We start from the raw sequence: 19,954 nt of genomic DNA on the forward strand, positions 1-19,954 counted from the left end.
TGTCATAGTTTCAGGGGCTACTGTAGGCTACACTCGTCCCCTCTAATATTTTTAGATAAAGGGGATGTGTATCGTGTATAAAATTCCCGTGCGAGGGTTACCCTCTTTATTACCCACTTTGTGTTTTTTAGTTTTAGAAACTTGATTATCTTTATTAGTCATCATCATCAAATTGGTTGATCCTCCTGAATGAGTTCAATAAAAATTTCAAACACAGAAGCGTCTTCATTTTATTTCATAAAATCAAAATTTATTTAAGACGTTTCGGTGTCATCCGACCACCATCATCAGTTTAAAAACATTGAAAGGTTTATTAGTCAGCTTTATATGAGAGATCATTAAATTTCATTAAATTTGAATTGAATATTTGATCGAATAGAAGTTAGCACAATCATTGGATTTCTAAACCTCTTTAAGAAAATTGAAACAGATAAATTTGAGATAACGCTCGGGACAGGAATTTTATTACCCTTAATAAAAACATATCAGAGGTGACGCATGCAGCTTAAGGGTAATGTCTATTTTAAAAAATGATTGCACTTCGTAATGATTCTCAAGAAACACTTCGAATTGGGGGCTACCCACATTTAGTAAGCACGGAGGGGGGGGTGCTAGGTTTGCGAGGGTAACAGGTATGACAAGCCAAAAAGTGAAAATCGACCCTTTCAAAGAAAAGTTATTGAAATTTTTTTGAGACCCTTCTAGAGAATTTTTGTCAAAATTTTGGACAATTTTTTCAAAAAATAGTGACCCTTTGAGAAGGAAATTTTCACTTTTAGTGATTTTGGGACCCTTTGAGAGACTAACCTATGAATTTGTAACCCTTTTAGGGACTTTTGATGCATGAAAAAGGATACATATACACTGGCAAATAACCGCCACCTGTTTTTTCCTAAGTACCCCCCCCCCCCCCCCCCCCCCCGGGTTAACAGGATAAGATCTTTTGCATCCTACATAGATTATGATTTTTTGATTTTAATATTACAGGTCACATTATATCAGGATACTGAAAAATTCATTGGATTATGGCAAACATGTACAAATGTGTATGATTATGGATGTCCAACTGAGAGTTGTGTCAACTCTGGTAGTGATGTTGAAGGTAATTATTCGTCATTTTCGGTCTCAAAAAAGCTTTATTATTGACAGCTGCACTTGTAAACACATTGAATTGAATTTCAATAATGGGGTGGAATGAAAGTTGATTTCCCAATGGGGCTTAAATTGTAGGGTTTTTTCCCCACTGGGGAACAAAATTTGGGCCAAATTTTCAAGTGGGCTATGCTATGGGCACCGGGTTATGTGACACAATAGACCTTATCATAAATTACTTGCTTCGCATTCAAACAGATTCCAAATGATTTTATTATGAATAGAAGGTAGTTGTGATAGTTGTAATAAAATCCACTGGGAGTTAGCCAGCATGGAAATAATTTCAAAACGAGGCAGTGGTATTCGGGACGTAATTTATGAAAAGGTCTATTCTTGAATAGATAATTCATTCATCCTTAATCAAATACAACCTTCTCCAGTCCTCAAATCTTAAAATTGAGAGTGTAGTAAAATTCCAATACAGTAGTTAGACGTTGGATAGAGCCTGCTATAAGTTAGTAGATTCTACTTTTGGATTTTTGATAATTTTTTTATGACGCTGAGTCCAGTGACGTAGACTAGGAGCATTTGGCGAGGTCGCCTTTTTCAAAAAAAAATGTTGAAAATCCAAATTCATGATATGCACCACTGGAGAGTCTTCCGAGAATTTTCAAAATATTCAACCCAATACGTCACTTAAACAATAGAAAAAGTGACGTATTGGGTTGAATATTTCGAAAGATGTAGGAATACTCTCCGGTGGTGCATATCATGAATAACAATAAAACTACTTGGAGTTGAAAGATATAATCAATAATTAGAAACAAACACGATTAACAGATTTGCGATCCCTTATTCTCAAATAAAAACATTGCTCCATACTGTTTTTACCTTCCAAAAGCAACTAAAATCTGGCGGACTGTTTTACATTCCGCCTAAGCAAAAGAATATTACCATATACTACCGGACCACTTAATTGCGCCATCCAGTCTATCAAAAAGATTTAAGTGGACCCCGGGCTAGCTATAAGTTGGATTGAAATCAAAAGAAAAATGAAATTGAAGTGGTTTTGAGTGCAGAGTCAGCCACCTGGTTTCTACCATCAACCTCTTATTTTCCTCAAACCATTACCTTAATGTTATAGATTACATTCAAGCAACACGAGCATTTCTGATTCTGGCAACTCTACCATCAATTTTTGCTTTTATTGGTGGAATTGGTATGTTATGTTCAGATCGTGTCAAAGGTCAAGTATCCGCTATTTGCCACATCATCACAGGTAAATATCATTGTGAAACCTGATCTAACCATCAGACCCCTGTAATCAGGGGATGATTCAGCAAATTCGTCCATTTACTTCATATAGGAGAATCAAGATTTTAACTAACTCTTTGCTCCTTTAAGATATTTGTCGCGTCTAGCAAGCAGTGGCGTGGTGGCAGGGGGGCCAGGGGGCCAGGCCCCCCCCAGCGGAGCCCTTTTGAGAAGGGGCGCCCAAAAATAAGGGACGCCAAGAAGGATTTTTCAGGCGCCCATATCGAAAAATTGACAAATGAAAAAACAAAAATGGCGTCCTCATCACCTCAAAAACTCAAAATTTTCTGGCTCGCTTCGCTCGCACACTCCCTTTTTTGTGTTCATAATGAGCGTATAGAGAGGGGCGCCAAAAACAAAAAATCAGAGAAATTTTCCCACCACGCCACTGCTGGCAAGTTTAAAGGTTTCTAAAATCGAATATGATTTCAGTTTCTCACATCACATATTAAAATGTGTTTTTTCAGCCCTTAATATTGAAATGTCTATCTGACACCAAAAACCATTTTCGCAACTGCAGGGAGTGTTAAAAGACTACTGGTAACAAAGCCTACATCGTATTAAGAAAAACCCTATTTTTGTTTATGGTAGTGGGCCTACGTTTGTGTAACTTCTGTGTAAATCCTATCAGCCCGGACCCCCCTCTATATTACTGTGACCCCTGAGTTTATAACCTGGTTTAATTTCATATTTAGGTGTATTTTTACTTATCGGGATGTCAGTGTACACCGCTAAGGTGAATGAAGAAGATTCATTCGATCTTTATAAATACAGTTGGTCATTTGCTTTCGGTTGGGTAGCATTCGTGTTGACCCTCATTGCTGCTGTAATCACTTTCACATTTGGTGCTCCAAAATTACCGAGAATCATTATCGAGTTCAGAGAATAATTATTGTAACAATATTCATTGCTTGTTTTCGAGATTAACAAATGGCTTTGGAAAGCAGTGGATGGAGTGATAACGTGAAATTTAGAATGAGAAATAATAGATCTTATCGGAGTTTTTGATTTTTAAAAAAAGCGATGCCTGGGATTGTTTCTATAACAATAGAAATCTCTTAGGAATTCCTCGAGGGAATTCTATTGTAATACCCCCGAACCAATCCCACATTGCATCGCTGTTTTAGAAGAATAAAAAACTCCGATAAGGTCTATTGAAACAGGTGTCAAGACATCATTCATATCATATCATGTCCATAACATCCATAATATGTTAGATATGGAAGCTAAAATAATCTCGGACATCCCAAAGTTGTAATCCAGCTGAGCAACTGGTCATAAGAGTACCAGAGATTGAAAGGCATCGCGTATAACATTTCTTTATAATGGATTTGAATATTCTTGCGTTGCTTGTGATGAGCAATGACTATTAAATAATTTTCAAAATCACATACTGTATATAGATCCCGCGGGGGCACTGACCTTAACGGCCGACGGAGACGTGCCCGGTGGGGGGGGGGGTACGACCCTTGTCGACCGACGGGGGTGCTTCGCTAAGGTTCGAGAATTGGACCCTACGTGGGACTCAAAATTTGCGAAAAAAGTGACCCTGAATGGGACTAAATTTTCAAAATGTTCTCAAATTTTCTACTTTTTCCCCAAATTTTCCAAAAATAGGCACCCTACGAGGGACTGATTTTTCTATTTTGGTGTTTTTGCGACCCTACCTGGGACTCGTGGAGGTTAAAAAGGTACCCTGATCAGCGGAGCATCCCCGTAACCCATCTTGCCCTAGTGCCCCCCCCCTCCCGGGAAGACGTCCTACTGGAGTTTTGAAAAGTAGAACCTGTTATATTTCAATATTTGGTAAATTTGGGGCCCTGTCGGAACGAATGACCGAAAAATAAATTCCTATTTTCATCCTGAAAGGTAGTAAAAATGACGAAATGTAGACGAAAGATTGAAAAGTTTTCTAATTTCCACCCTGAAAACGGTCCAAAAATAACGAAAAGTTGACCCTGCCAGATACAAAGCTTGAAAATTAGTAAATTAAGGACCCTGTCAGATATCTTTAGACGATGACAAGCGGAACTATTTTCGCCTGAGTGCCTCCCCCGGGAAATGGATTTTGTGTTTTAATTTGTAAATATTGTGACAGCATTTTTTTTAGGCAAAATAACTTAAAGTACATAAAACAATTTGTGTTTCTACCTTTACTGCTTTCAAATTTTTTGGTTTCTGTGAACATTTAAAGTAATTTAACACCCCTTCATCAACACGCGGTGATATACAAATGAAATTCAGTGTCATGACTTTCTAGACATTCTTCTCTATAGACCGATTCCGTGTGATGTCATTTTCACCCACAATCAGCCATTTTTCTAAAAAATGATAGAAAGAATATGTACAAGATGATTTAGTAACACCTTGCTTTAGCTCCAAGGCTTTAAGTACTCTTGTTTGACCTGCGCATAGTTTTCTGTTTGTTTTCTTATTTTGTGGGTGAAAATTAGCCAGTTAGGAACAGGCAGCTTGCTTGAAATTTTGTTGAAGATAGTGACTAACTGGATTTTGCCCAATCAGTCTACATACTATGCATTAAATTTGCGATAAACCCCAAATTTTTGGCCAATCTTCTTAGTAAACCCGTGGTCCAACCTAGTAGTTCACAGGGTTAATATGAGGCCAATTACGTAAAGATTATATTGATTAAACCCTGAAATTAGCTTAAACGTTTAGTTTCCTAAAAAATCTGTTTACAGTTGGTTATTCTGGCGACACAATAAGTTTCTCTTGAAAACAAAGTTAAGAAGACATTATTGTAGCTAAAGTTTATAAACAAAAACAACCTAAAAGGAAAAGAAGGAAAAATGACATTTTGGGACTAAGAGTTTAAAACATTGTTGACTATTTGGCCTATAGCCCTATTAGCAAAACTGTTGGAAGGGCAATTAGTACTTTGCTAGGCTTTATTAGATGCGATAATTCTTGATATTAAAATATTTTAGAGATGATTCAAAAATGAGATTTTAAATTTGGTTTTTTAACACCACGGAGGAGAGGAAGTAACCATCTTGATCTTATTTGTGGTAATCCTGACACCCCTCCGTGGAGATGTAAAGGAAGACTTTCCGACTTTATATTTGATTTTGGATTAGAAGGATACAGTTTGTCCGTCAAGACGATTTTAAGGTTTTGTTTAGAAGGATTCAAAAAGTGTTTTATTTGAATTTGGTACGTGCTACTTTTTAGATCTCTTAGAAAGAGATTCGTTCGAAACTTCTCTTTAACTACCTAAAAGAAAGAAATATCGTTGGCAATTTAATTATGTGGATAGCTGGAAAAATATAATTTGATGGGAATTTATTTTGGCAGATGAAAGATTATTTTAGCCCAAGGTCATTATTAGATAAATAAAAATACCCGAAATAAGAAGGATATAGGAATGGACCAAAATAATTCAATTCGGTGAATTTTGGCCCCGAGGGGGGGGTACTAGGGTTGCAAGCTGACGGGGGGTGCCGCCTGACTTTCGAAATTTGGACCCTTACCGGGACTAAAAAGGAGAAAACAAAGGAAAATTTTAGTAATTTTTCGACCCTTTGACCAATTTTTGACCAAATTTCGATCTTTCAGGGGGTAAAAAGTTGAAATCTGATTTTTCCGACCTTTAGCGGGACTTTGGAAGTCGAAGAAAGGTACCCTTAAGGGCGGCACATACCGTACCCTCCATTTGCCTAAGTACCCCCCCCCAGGATTTTGGCTAATCGTGCCAATCCGCAAAATTTTCTTCCTGCTAAAATTTTTCAAATATTTCCTAGTAGCTTGTGTGAATTTCTCATAGCTTAGATTGAGAGAGGTAGTAAATCGCCTTAAACAGGTTTGTTTTAACATTATAAGATAAAATTTGGCTTGATTAGTAAAATTTCTTTTTACTTTGAAAAAGTGTCGTCAGGCGAAGGCCCGGGTGCCCCCCCCCCGTGACGCCGCCTATGTAGACTTCAATACATCTTTTCACCAGGTCTTTCATTGATGTTGTTTTGACTTAGGTTGTGAGGCTGAGGCATTCAAGTGGCTTCAGAATATATAATCTCGCTGCGGAGCCATGAAACAGAGCTTTAGACTTGGGAAAGGTAAAAATAGAAGCTTGTTATGTTCAGACGGTAACGCCTAGCTTACATGAAGCTTTGTTTTATATACCAGCTTAATATTGATAAATACACCTACGGTTTTTTATAATTTTCTAGCAGGGTCAGTAAATTAGTTTTTTTATCATTATATCAATTCAATTTTAAATATAGCTGAACCGATAAATGAGTAAAATGAAATTGGATAATTTGCCACCTATTTCTTCGCTCAGAAATCTATGTTTGGTATACTTCTTGTTTCTATCGCAATCTTTGTGGTCCAGCAAAGTAGGTAAGCTAAAATTTCATTTTTTGCGAAATTAACTTTCGCGAAAACTTTCACAAATTTGAATTATGGCTCTATGAGAGCGTTTTAACTTTTATGAAGTATATTTTCGTATCACTTCACCAATACTAAAATTATTAGGACGACTTGAAAAATAACTGGAGCATCCCTTTAATTTCTTACCTGGCAGAAACTTTCGCTAAAAAATGCCAAAAACGCGAAAAACGCGAAAGTTTCTGCCCTTAAAGCGATAGTCCGGAGAAGGGAACCAACGAATTCTCACTAAAATAGCATAAAAACGTAAACTCGCGTTTTTATAATGTTTACGCCTCCTTCTGTTCCTTCTCACAAAGCCGGTAGGGGTAGAAATAACAGACTGAAACTCAATTGTATTGATTCAGGTATTCCCATATTTTTTTATGGCTGGGGATTTAGATTCTATTGTTTTCAAGTCACTAAGTTCAGTGGGGATGCTAAAATTAGCATGATATTCTGTAGGGAGGATTGGTTTATTTGATTATTTTCAGTGGAGACAAAAATTGTAGCATAATTTTCCACTGGAGACAATTTTTTAGCCATTTTTTCTAGTCCCAGTGGGTGTGTGAGAAGGGAGTGTATGTTTTAAGTAAAAAAATATATATATCAGCATGTGAGCTACTTCAAAAGACGCTACTAGCGCACTGTGCTTAATCTAAAAATAGATTTTATTTTTGACATAATATTACTCTCGACGTGATTGTACGAGTTCCAGTCCCATCAACCTTTGCGTTAATCTCTTTTGCACGTTAATTGCATCATTTGCATGTATATTGAATTGTGGGATTGCAACAAAAAAAGTGAAAAGTAATAATTATGACATATGCGTTGCGGAGTGCTATTAGTAAATTTTAACGGTGCTGAAGCGATTTAGAGGGGATATAACCGGCTGGGATCTGTACTTTAGTCTCATACAAGGCACCAGTGGCACTTTTTCTTTTTGAATTTTTCTGATGAACATGACACTATCAGCATCATTATAAAAGTGAATTAAGCTAAGGAACTCATGGGCCCCGTCAACGGGGGGGGGGCCGGGGGTCCATGGCCCCCCACTTTTTGGTAGACCATGTCATACGTTTTCAAGAGTTACTATTTTAAGCTGGTTTGAGACCAAATCAAACCACAAAAACCGAGACAAAAACTATTATTCTCCCCAATTAGATATTGTTTTAAGGTGTTTTGAGGGTGTAAAAAGTGAAAAAATTTCTTCGTCGCGCAACCATGGTGGGCGATATTTTTTTCAAAGATGTTGGCCCCCTCACTCAAAATGGCTCGCCGGGGCCCATCATGGGACTCGGTCCGAGTTTGGGTCAAAAGGGCTTTCTTTTTAACTGTTCAGTGGGTTCATGATTTGTTATGTTTTCTTCCATAATTGTGGAAGTGATGTAACTTTGCAAAATGAAAAATCTCTTATTCTCAATTTCTTTATGTTTCAGTATCGCAATCAGTTCAAGAAAAGACGAAGAAAAATGGGTGGACATCAAGAACGAATTTAGGTAAGATAAAAAATGATCTTTCACTTATTCACAAGCAAGGTAAATAATAAACAAATATTGAATTTTTGGTCCCACGAAGATCGAATTAGAGAGGGTCAATTGTATATTCCTTCCCTCCATGCCAGTGTGTATAGCTATTTACTTTGGATGAGTCTCCATAACTCAAACCTCTGTAACTCGACAATTTTCTTAATTTTTCTGGTCCCTTTATACCCTTAGGGTGACAAGTCTCTATAACTCGAACGTCTTCCAGTTGAAAAATATTTATTGTATCTTTTTGAATAAATGCTTTACAATTGATATAAAATTATATAACATTTCCCTCACACGCTAATTTTCAACAACTTCTTTAAATCACGTGTTCACTCAGTTTTCTATCTTTGACTGACTTACATAGCCTAGCAACAACTGTTTTCTTTCTTGTTGTCCGTACTACAACCCGTCTGTTTTGTGTTGACGTAATATCTGAATCCCTTGCGCCGCCATCAACAACATCACTGCTGAAGTCATCAAAATCGTTTGCGTGCAAAAATGTTTCCCTTCGCTCCTCGATCACAGATTTTTAGTGATAATCAATGCTCGAATATACCGTAACTCACAATTATTGTTGCTATCAAATTCAATACTTCGCCTGTATACAGGAATCATTTTAATTCTCATGCTCCACGGGCGTAAGCACACAAAAAGCCCTTTTGCAGAATCCCTCTCTCTCTAATTATAAATCTTGGTTAACCAGCTAACTTATAACACTGAATGATAAACTGTTAAAGGAGTGTTTTTTCATTAGAATGTTCGACTTCAAAATCCAAATGTTTTGAAAGAGGAAGTACTTGTTTTGGTTGAATTTTATTCAATAATAATCCACAATTTTCAGCAAAAACATTAAACTTTTGGAAACTCTGGTCTACGAAAGTATTACAAAAACATATCTCCACTTTACAGAAATTGAAAAAACATACCCCCAAAGTCGAGACACATACGTTCCACAAGTCAATGAAAGTCCAAAAAAATCCGTCTGGAACACTTGGAATTGACCTTTTGAAAAGCTTTTTGAATGTACCAAAAATCTTTGTCTAGAGTAACGCTAGGACGTTGAGGTTTGAAGCTTAGCCTTAAGTAAATGATTTATTCTTGAAAACATCCTCATTTTTTCCTTAATTATTTTGGGTGTTGGGTTAAATCATAAAAGGGTTTAAAGTCTGTCTCAAAATTTTGAGACAGACTTTAGTAAATATCATTCATAAATATCATCACTGCTATACTATCAAGCGTCCGTTTAAAAAACGGAGAATTTTCGAATTTGAATACTTATTTCTTCCATTATGGAAGGGTTGTTGAAAAAATTAGGTATTACCTTTACACATTTCACAAGTTTTTGAGCAATATTGCTTCATGTAAGCCTTGTATGTTTTACAAAAACCTCTCTTCTTCATTGTGTCACAACCGCTCTTCCGTTGGTCTTTACAATCTGTAGAGAGAAAAATGAATCGATGAAGGATTTGTTCCCATTCAAAACATAATGCACTTACCATAAGTGACTAGATTTGAAATAACCAGAGTTGAATGACGTCAGACTGATATCTATAAGTCCCAGGGTACTTAGGCAAAAATTGGTGCTGGGTAAGGACGGTAAGGGTCGGTTTTTCACCCTTCAAAGTCTCTTTAAGGGTCGGTTTTCGGAGGTCCCGTCCGCATATACACCTCATCCGCCAACCCTAGTACACCCCACCGCCTTTAAGTATGTTTCAATATAATGACTTCAGAGATTCGACTCTATTCGACCTTAAAGGGATTATACGGTGTTATATACACCCGACTCGTCTGAAACTGATGTCAGCAAAATTTTAATAAAAGAGTCCTTTCAAATTTGTAAATAAAAGGAAGAAAAAAATCTTGCTCCACATTTTTCTTTATTCATTACAAAAGATTCTATTTATTTCAATCTGCTGAATCAACATACATTTTAACTATGTAAAAGGTCAATGGCTTTAACAAACTAGAACCAAAAATCCTTTTCATGAAGCTTTTAAACAAAAGGGTTGACAAAATACCCTCTCAATAGCAGTAACAAAAAATTCCCCACTTATTCTACACATATTTTTAACAGTTTGTGAAGATCATCCAACCAGATGCGACTTTTATTGGTCACGTGGTTGGTACACGTGCAATGTTGGAGGTGCATTATGGGAAAATTGTCCGAAAAGTTGTGGATTCTGTGGAGATAAGAATGCACCAGGTAAGTACGGAGCTCACAACCCAAAAATAAATATTTTGGATTTTGACAGCCGATTAAACTCAAGATGTTTTGTAAACTATCATTGCTTCCCAGCGTTGTTTCAACGTTTATCTAACGTCCACAACGTCCATATAACGTTAGAAGGACGTTAAAACAACGTTGTGTGCCTGCTGGGTTGGCACTTTTTGGCACTTAAAAGACGCAAAATTATGAGATAGTTGCCTCCGAAACGCAACACTCGCGCAATTGAGTTAACCCAAAAACTTGGAGCAATAACTTTTCATTTTTCTCTCTACAGATTGCAAAGACCAACGGAAGAGCGGTTGTGACACAATGAAGAAGAGAGGTTTTTGTAAAACATACAAGGCTTACATGAAGCAATATTGCTCAAAAACTTGTGAAATGTGTAAAGGTAATAATTTGTTCAACAACCCTTCCATAATGGAAGAAATAAGTATTCAAATTCGAAAATTCTCCGTTTTTTAAACGGACGTTTGAGACAGGGCACCCCTGTGTCACAGACCCGTTAGGTCCCAGCCCCATCGGAAAATGAAGCAAAAAGTTTCGTCCCCGGTGGGGAAATACCCTTGAATTTCAGCCCCACTGGGAAATTGACTTTGATTTCATCCCACTCGAAATTCCATGTTTAAAAATGACACTACAAACCCACTGGGTTTTTTAACCTTGGAACAAAAGAATTTCTATTTCCATTGGAATTTCAATTGGAATTTTTATCCCCACGAGGAAAGAAGTTCCACCGGGGCTGTGAAACAGTGGTGTGACAGAATATAGCAGTGCCGTAGCAACTGATTTTTTTCAAAAATGGTCATTTTGCAAAATGCAAAGTTTTTAAACACATCTTATGTTTGATCAAAGATTGATTTTTATTGGCCCAGCTAGCTTTAGCGTACTGGGCCTTTCATTAGCATTCTGCCTGGTGTCAGTGTGTAACAATTTACTAGGCGGTACGCGTTTTCAAGCACAGCACAGGCTAGTACATATTGTGAAGGATTTGATTGGCACTTAGAACATGATTGACAGAATAAAAAACAATTGAAATCGTCTTTATTGGTTAAAAACATAAAAGGAGAAAATACAATTAACTATTAAAACTATAAGAATATAACAGACGTAGAACGGTTTAAGAAAAACAATGTGATTTACACAGAAATAACCGTAACAAACCTTCTTCTCTTTAGGAAGATGTTCTTTTAAAAAAAAGTTGTTTTTACATTTCTCTATCATGTGAACAGTTCAGTTGTTCACGTGTTAGGAAAAAAACTAACATCTGTATATAAGATTAAATATTATGAATTATTTCTCGTTGTTGTAAAAAAGAGATAGCCGAATGGTCTAAGGCGTCTATAACTTGTATTAGGGACTCCAGGTTCAAATCCCCTCTGCTATTCAAGTCTTGTTCAGTTCATATTCTTATTCGCTGGGCCTTCATGCCCTCTGGGCTTCTTGTTTTTTTTTCAAAAGCATTTCGTTTTGAGTGTATTTTCAAGCAATCTAGAGATCAAATTTTCAAAATTTTTCAGGTGTCACTAAACTTCAGCCCCTCCCCCTAATATGAAAATACTTCCTAAGGCACTGTATAGTAGGCATTCTCTAACGAATTTGTTATCCTTATAGATCATAGGACTAATATATAAGTAGAGGGAATTTCGTTTCAATTTTTTGACATCGTGCAAAATTTTCAGTCAAAGCACTTGTATACATCAATAAAGGAGTCCAGATTTTGAGGGTACCAATTTTTTTTCGGACACTGGCGTATTTTACAGACCAGAATAGAAAATGTCCGGAAATCACCAAAATTGCAATTTTTCAAAAACTTCATCAGTTTTGAAAAACATTACATGTCTGTGATTTAGATTACATGTGAGGTGATTCTTCGGAATGATAAAAAGAGATTAAGAACTGTTTAATCAATTTAGTCTCTATTTCTCTTAAAATCCCTTTTTTCCCCTCTTTTTTCAGCTAATAAATTTTGTTCGCCAAAATTAATCCTCGCCAAATTTCGAAATTTTATCAAATCGCCAAAATAAATTCCGTCAAATTGCACCAAAATTGGCGAATGAGCTCATTCGCCAAAATTTCTGCTCTTAAGGTATCTTGTCTTCACCTCTCTTAGCTCAACAAAAACCAAAGATAGAGCCTGGATGCAGAGACTATGAAGATATGTGTAACCGATGGGTCGAATTTGGGGAATGTAGAAAAAGTGCTGATGTTCGAAACTATTGTCCAAAAGCTTGTGGAATGTGTGGTGATAAGATGTCTACAAAAATACCACCAAAGTTGGGTAAGTACAAGTTTTATCAAGCAGCCTCAATGTTTCTTAAGAAATCGACATTTTGAGCCTGAAATGTTTCTTACATGTTTCTAAACTTTGTCAACCTGAAAGGACGCATGTCGATAATACAATAGTCTAATAGAGTAATCTACGGTACTTTCCTATCTTCTATATTGATTTTCTGACTTTCTTAAGTGTTTTTAACTGTTATGTAAGTATTTTTCTGGAACTTTGCCTTGATTGGAAGGTTCGAATTAAAAATGTTATTTTCTCATTCTCAGCCTCAGCATGTTTCTTAGATGTTTCTTAGTTTTTAGGCATTCTGAGCATCATGTTTCTTAAAAGTGTGTTTCTTAAAAAAAAGTGTACACGTTTAACATTATTTTGATCTGAAAACAACATGATGTGTTTTACTGAGCTCTAGAAATATTCTGTGCCCCTTATGTTGAGGGAGTGTGACGTCCAGGGTGGTATAAAACATCCAGGATGTCAGTAAAATGAAGTTGAAAATCCAAGAGTTGTTAGTAAAATGAGGTTGAAAATCCAAGGGTTGTTAGTAAAATGAGGTTGAAAATCCAAGTGGTTCCTGAAAAATTGAAAAACAAATCCAGGGGTGGTCATCTTTTCTTAAAAAGTCCTCCTACATAAGGGGTACAAATTTATTTTGGAATAGCCCAATGAGAAAAATTGATTTTGGTGAATTTATTTCAAAAGTTCAATTTATACAGAGACGAGATCAAACTTTTTACCTAAAGTAGTCTTTCTGGTCTAAGATTTGCTGAGTTGTTTTTTTTTTTGCCCAACTTTGATATTTTGGTGCTATGCACAACAATATTTCCAGTATTTCCCAAAAAATAGAAAGAGAAAGAATCCGTTTAGAGATTTTTTTGATGAAAAGGGGAGTTACTTATGAACAGGAGATGCCCTTTCCTCGGGCTCGTTATTTTTGAATATTTCCCCGCTATAAGGGGAAATATTAGTTAAAAAGGCATTTCTCCGATCCTTGGCTACTTACGCCCTTTTTGCGCCCTTAAAGGGGCGGCAATCCGCCACCACATTGCGAAGTTTGTTTTTGTTTTCATTTGCCTTAGTTATTCAGACAAAATCGCACGGATTTACCTTGATGTTACGCGCATGTTTTTGAGTAATCAAGACACGAATAATTCAGATCAAAATACAAGATGGACGAAAATTCACTCTTGGCTTTTTAAAAGTTATAACTCTTTTCTGACGAATAAAAAACATACAATTTTCATCTAATTGGCGACCAATAATTACATGAAATGTGAGGCTAACACTTCAACTGTAATCATCAGTAATTTCAAGAGTTTTTCATCATTGATTACAAAGATATCCATGGATTACCTCTTCCGAATACCAAACCAACCAACTTAAAGATTTCAGAGACATTTGCTTGACATGAAGAAAACGCTACACCCATAACTTTGGACATTAAATGATTGGTAAAATGGTATTAACATTCTATTGAGATGTGAAACTGGTTCAAGTTGAAGAATTGATGAGAAAAATGGGCAGTACAAGAAATATTTTTGCTTTGAAATACAAACTCTTATATGGACAATGACCAATGTCTCTGGAACAAGTTATATGAGATTTGTTTACCGAGTGACCTCAAAACAAAGTCTTTAATTCTTGGTTCTTACATTCATGAGGTCAGAGGTTTTGTGGATTTTCTAAACTTTTGAAACTTGTGTGATTGTTTTGGTACGTGTTTTGGTTGTTTTCCTGACTAAAGACACTTTTGAATGTGTGATTGTTTTCTCTGACTAGAGATACTGTGAGCGTGTATTTAATAAACATATTGCATCTTGGGTTTTAATGCAGGAATTGTCAGTCGAACCCACTGGGTGAAAACATAATACGATCTGACGAAAATGCAATCTCAAAATCGTAAGGACCGCGTTCGTCTATAAGGACTGGGGATGACAACAAAGTTGCGTGATTGTGTTTATGAATAGGGCGCCGTATCAGTCTTTATCTTTCTGGCGCACAACAAGATTCTTGTTGTGAAATTTTCCGCGCCGCGGGAGGACTATTTTCCTCAGATGTATAATTTTCAAGTGCCTTCAGAGGTTTACCGTGCACGTAAGAAAATTATGAACAGCTGTTATCAGGTTACCTTCAGCTGAAACAAAATGATAGCTTTTTTCTGAGAAAGGAAGATAATTTTTTGTGCCTTCCACCACATAAATAAGTTTGTTTGATTTTTTGTCCTGTCAAAAGTCATGTGATATTTTTATCTCGATCACTCCGCCTCAACTGGAAATTCCCCTATGCACCCTAAAAGTAATCGAGTTTTAGAAAAATAATAACAAACCGTGTTATGTGGTGGCAGATTGCCCCTTTAATAACGCCCACGCCTCTCCCGATCGATTTGTGCAGTGAGGCGGAACTCTTGTCTATAGTGTAAAACCTTTAGTCAGGATTAATCAATGTGCGATTTTTATTGAGGAAATTTAACTCACCATGTGGTGCATGTTCTGGACTGTTTTGGTTGTCAACTCGGTCAGACAGCTTTAAAAGTGACTTTCAGGGATCTTTTTCCTAAGGATTTTTGAAATTTTTGGATGCAATATTCTTTTTTTTTTTTTTTCTCTAAAAGTGCCATTACAGTGTGCTGGTGATTAAGGAAGCATTGATCACCAACAGTGTGAGTAAACAACAGTGCTTGATCACTAAAGAGGTACGCGGCAAAAATATAAACCTTGTCTGCTTGAGCAGATTGATTTACATTCTCGACAAAGAGGTCGATAAAACAAACCTTGACTGCTTGTTGAGCAGATTGATTATTTACACTCTCGACAAAGAAGTCGATAGAAAAACTATTGTCCGATATTTCGTACACGGCAAAAATATAAACCTTGTCTGCTTGAGCAGATTCATTTACATTCTCGACAAATAAAAGAAGTCGATAGAAAAACTATTGTTCGATATTTCAGGTTGACATATATTCTTGACAAAGAGGTCGATAGAATAAAGCATCTCTTCTTAAAGAAGTCATTGCCAAAAAAATAACAAAACGGTCACAATGCAATTGTTTGACCTTTGCCTTTATGATTCCAATAAAAACTGCTGATTTGGCCTATCCCATTTGTGCTGGTTTCATTGATTTTTAACAAACTTAGCTTTACTGTTCTTTTGTTATACATTTTTTAATATACATTATATACATATATGTATAGTCTAGAAGTATAAAACCTTCAACTACTCAAAATGGAAACAATAAATACAAAAACCCACAAAACAAAAAGACAATACAAATACAACAAAAATCTAGAATGAACATTCACAGAAAATCAATCAGGTTGGAGTAGAAAAGGAAAATATGATGACATAGAAATCCGTCAATGTAAAACTACTTTAATGGGATAAATTTTCGCGGGGATTAATTTTCGCGGATTTCGCGGATTTGGGTGTCATCCGCGAAAATAAGTCCCATTGGAAATTTGAAAAAGGCCCATCAGCGAAATATTTCTAAACAAAACTCAAAATATGTCAAATAAATGCTATTTGAATGGTTACTTGCATCAAAGAGGCGCAAATAATGTGTATTTGAACAACCAATATGCATGATTTGACAGTAAAAGTCACAAAATCGAGAAAATAATGCCCCCCAATAGTGCCATCCGCGAAAATTAATCCCCGCGAAATCTTAAAATTTCGCGGATGAACTCAACCGCGAAATTTAATCCCCGCGAAAATTTATCCCATTAAAGTAGTGATCTAAAATGACTTTAAGGAAGAAAGTAACTCAATATGAGTTAAGATGGAAAGAAGTAACTCAATATGAGTCAAAAAATATTTCAAGAAAACACATCTGTTCCTCAGTTTTCGACCTACACAGGATTTCGGCCATTTGTGAAAATATCCTCCTATATGATGGAAATAGGGTTGTGTAGGTAGGCCAAGCAGTGTTATCTAGACACCACCACAGATAAAAAGATGTAAAAAGATGTGTTTAGTGAAAGTATGAAACGCGCGCAAATATTAAATAAACTAAAACTCCACGGAACCAGCCGAAGAAACTAAAATAACAATGAAAAAAGAAGTGTACTTTCTACTAGACAAAGTTGCCACACCTTTGACACGTTTCTGCCACAACGTTGTAGAAAGCATACTAGATGGGAAGGAACTGGGATTGGATCGCCACTATCCAACCCTGTGGCTCTCACACACATTTTACAGTTCAAAGAAGAAGATGGAAAGAGTGGGAAAAGAATGAGAATTTAAAAAAATCGGACTATAACCCGGTTCGAAGCCCCGTACACCGTGACCGCTCACCGCAAGAGCTGGCGAACGAGTGAATCTTGAGAGAGTTGAAATCTTGAAAATTCTGAAAAATGACGAACTATAACCCGTCGAAGACTGTAATCTAACTTTGCGTTTTCAGCACCTTGACATCGCATTCTTTGTATAAAAACTTTGGCTTTAACTTTCAAGTCCTCGAAAAGTAACGTAGAACGAGCAATCCTGAGAAGTTCACCAACAAAAGAAGAATAAAAAATCCATTCTGGCAAGTTGCTATCTTTATGTGGCATTCGGACTATGGAAAAAGGAAATGCATCCCGTTTATCAAACAACTTATAAATAAATATCCCGTCTTTGATGGTAATATCCAGGTTTAAAAAAGAAGCATGATTACCAGAGTGCTCAATTTTGAGTTCAAGCTCATCTGGATAGATATCTCTATACACAGACTGAAACAAGTTACCGTCATTGATAGCACACAAATCATCAATGAATCTTTTAGTCGAATGAAAATGGCGAGCCTTAACCTTATTTTCCTCAATGACTCTGCTCATATACTTTAATGGGATAAATTTTCGCGGGGATTAAATTTCGCGGTTGAGCTCATCCGCGAAATTTTAAGATTTCGCGGGGATTAATTTTCGCGGATGGCACTATTGGGGGCATTATTTTCTCGATTTTGTGACTTTTACTGTCAAATCATGCATATTGGTTGTTGAAATACACATTATTTGCACCTCTTTGATGCAAGTAACCATTCAAATAGTATTTATTTGACATATTTTGAGTTTTGTTTAGAAATATTTCGCGGATGGGCCTTTTTCAAATTTCCAATGGGACTTATTTTCGCGGATGACACCCAAATCCGCGAAATCCGCGAAAATTAATCCCCGCGAAAATTTATCCCATTAAAGTACCTTTGTTCGTATTGGTAGAGGAAAAGATTATATATTAATATTATATATATATTAATATACATTTTGTGCTTAATCTGAGGTTTACATTCAGTGTAATTTTTAAAACACATGACTACAATAATATGCAACGTTCCTCACTTTGACATTTTCTTGTTATGAACCCTCGTTACGCTCTTTCCATGAAATTTGAGTTAAGCCTAAGCTTGTTCTTATTTTTTCTATTGTCTAGAATAATAGACCTATTGTTTCAGTCTAAGCCTGATTGTTCTTATAAAAAAAGAGTGTATGCTGTTAACCCTTTCAGTACCGAGCCCTTTTTTCTATTTTTTTAGCCTACACTTTTTTATAAGCGTATCGTAATGCCCGAAGTTTTTATCATCTTATCCTGGAGATGAGCTTACTTTTTTAAATACAGTAGAGTCTCCATAACTCGAACCTCTATTACTCGAACGTCTCCTTAACTCGAACAAATTCGTTGGCAGCATGAAAATCTCCTAATAAACTCATATAAAAAAACCTCCATATACCGAATGTTCCCCTTTTTTGGCTCCATAACTCCAATTTTGTTTTCCTTTCCTGAACTTGAAAATTATAAGCATTAAATAATAAATAATTCGAAAGTTACTGAAGTACGGCGCATTTTTAAGGCTTCACTTTTTCTTGCCTGAGAAAGGTTAGAGATTGAAACTCAATGAGTCCATCTGCAAGTGTAAGGGGGAAATATTTAGTCGCATTTGTGCGAATCTTGTTTCTGTTTAGAAGATCTTTGCCCGATTTTTATGACCCAAACATCTGCTCACACCCTGTTTCCTGATCTGACTTTTTTCAACTCATTATTCCTAGGGCTGCTTATTATAATAGTAAACATTTAATATTCATTCATTCTAGAACCAAAAACGTGCCAAGACACTGAGACGGACGTCTGCAAAACAAAATACCTGTGTGCACACAAAAGAAACATCGCAAGCAAGAAATGCCGAAAAACCTGTAAAATGTGTAAAACATATGGATCGTGTTATGATTTAGACAGTCTCTGTTATTGGTATAAATTTCAAGGACACTGCAAACCAAGCTCAGCTTTTTACAATCACGTGACATCAAAATGCGCTTTCAGTTGTGGAATTTGTAAATCTTAATTAAAACATGCCAAGATGAAATCAAGGATAATTATCATAATCTCCGGAAGATTTTTTGAGAATTTATTCAAACATCCAATTTTATCTAAGATTTATTCTTTATCACATGATTTTAAAGTGTAAAATTTTTTTCAGATTTTAAAATTATGAATATATCCAATAGACTTTTTAAAGTTAAATTTATTTGCAGAAGTATTTTTATCCCATCATTGAAAAATCATTCCGACGAGAGAAAAGACGAAATCGAAAATTTGCTAAAAAATCTAATATATATCTATCCCCCCTGAGATTTTTCACTAACAAACTAGCTTACTTTTTTTAAAGAGAAATACATTGAATAGAAATCTAAAGTTTTACAATCGCTATTTTACTTCACTGTGAAGTGTTGAAAAAATTAAAAGAAATTCAGCGAACACATTGTATGTGAAACGTCTGGCTTTTAAGATTCGAAAACTTTCAGTGGAAAACAAAAATAACATATCACATTTTAGTACACGTTTTTTTATAAGAACATCCAAAATTCTTGAAGCCTTTGGATGTTCTTAACTTTTAGGGTTTCAAGCTTAGAAATGTTCTTAAAATGTTCTTATTTTCACCATTTTGTGACCATTTTTACCCAATTTTCTAAGAAAACGGGTGTCTTAAAAAGTTCTTAACTTGTTCTTAACACTTTGGCCATCGAAGCCTTATGTTCTTATATAGTTTGTTCTTATAAAAAAATGTGTATGGGACTGGGATTGATACTCTTGCGGTCAAAACACCTAATATTTCAAACGTCAAAAATGAAGGGGATTTGAGTAGGATTCACAATG

General features: G+C 35.9%; 2 protein-coding genes across 2 annotated transcripts; both read left to right on the forward strand.

Annotated features, from left to right (window-relative positions):
- Positions 1 to 530: 530 nt before the first annotated feature.
- On the forward strand, positions 531 to 4,556 carry LOC136820864 (voltage-dependent calcium channel gamma-5 subunit-like). The gene is made up of 4 exons (XM_067077103.1): positions 531 to 590; positions 988 to 1,102; positions 2,237 to 2,371; positions 3,102 to 4,556. Exons 1-4 carry the CDS (start codon positions 531 to 533, stop codon positions 3,293 to 3,295), a joined length of 504 nt encoding a protein of 167 aa, XP_066933204.1. The 3' UTR covers positions 3,296 to 4,556.
- Positions 4,557 to 6,651: 2,095 nt separating this feature from the next.
- On the forward strand, positions 6,652 to 19,321 carry LOC136820857 (zinc metalloproteinase nas-15-like). Its single transcript, XM_067077095.1, has 6 exons — positions 6,652 to 6,765; positions 8,232 to 8,291; positions 10,399 to 10,527; positions 10,826 to 10,939; positions 12,662 to 12,829; positions 18,895 to 19,321. Exons 1-6 carry the CDS (start codon positions 6,660 to 6,662, stop codon positions 19,140 to 19,142), a joined length of 825 nt encoding a protein of 274 aa, XP_066933196.1. The 5' UTR covers positions 6,652 to 6,659; the 3' UTR covers positions 19,143 to 19,321.
- Positions 19,322 to 19,954: the final 633 nt, after the last annotated feature.

Source organism: Clytia hemisphaerica, unplaced genomic scaffold, assembly GCF_902728285.1.
Source record: "Clytia hemisphaerica strain Z4C2 unplaced genomic scaffold, Clytia hemisphaerica genome assembly, whole genome shotgun sequence".
Classification (NCBI taxonomy): domain Eukaryota; kingdom Metazoa; phylum Cnidaria; class Hydrozoa; order Leptothecata; family Clytiidae; genus Clytia; species Clytia hemisphaerica.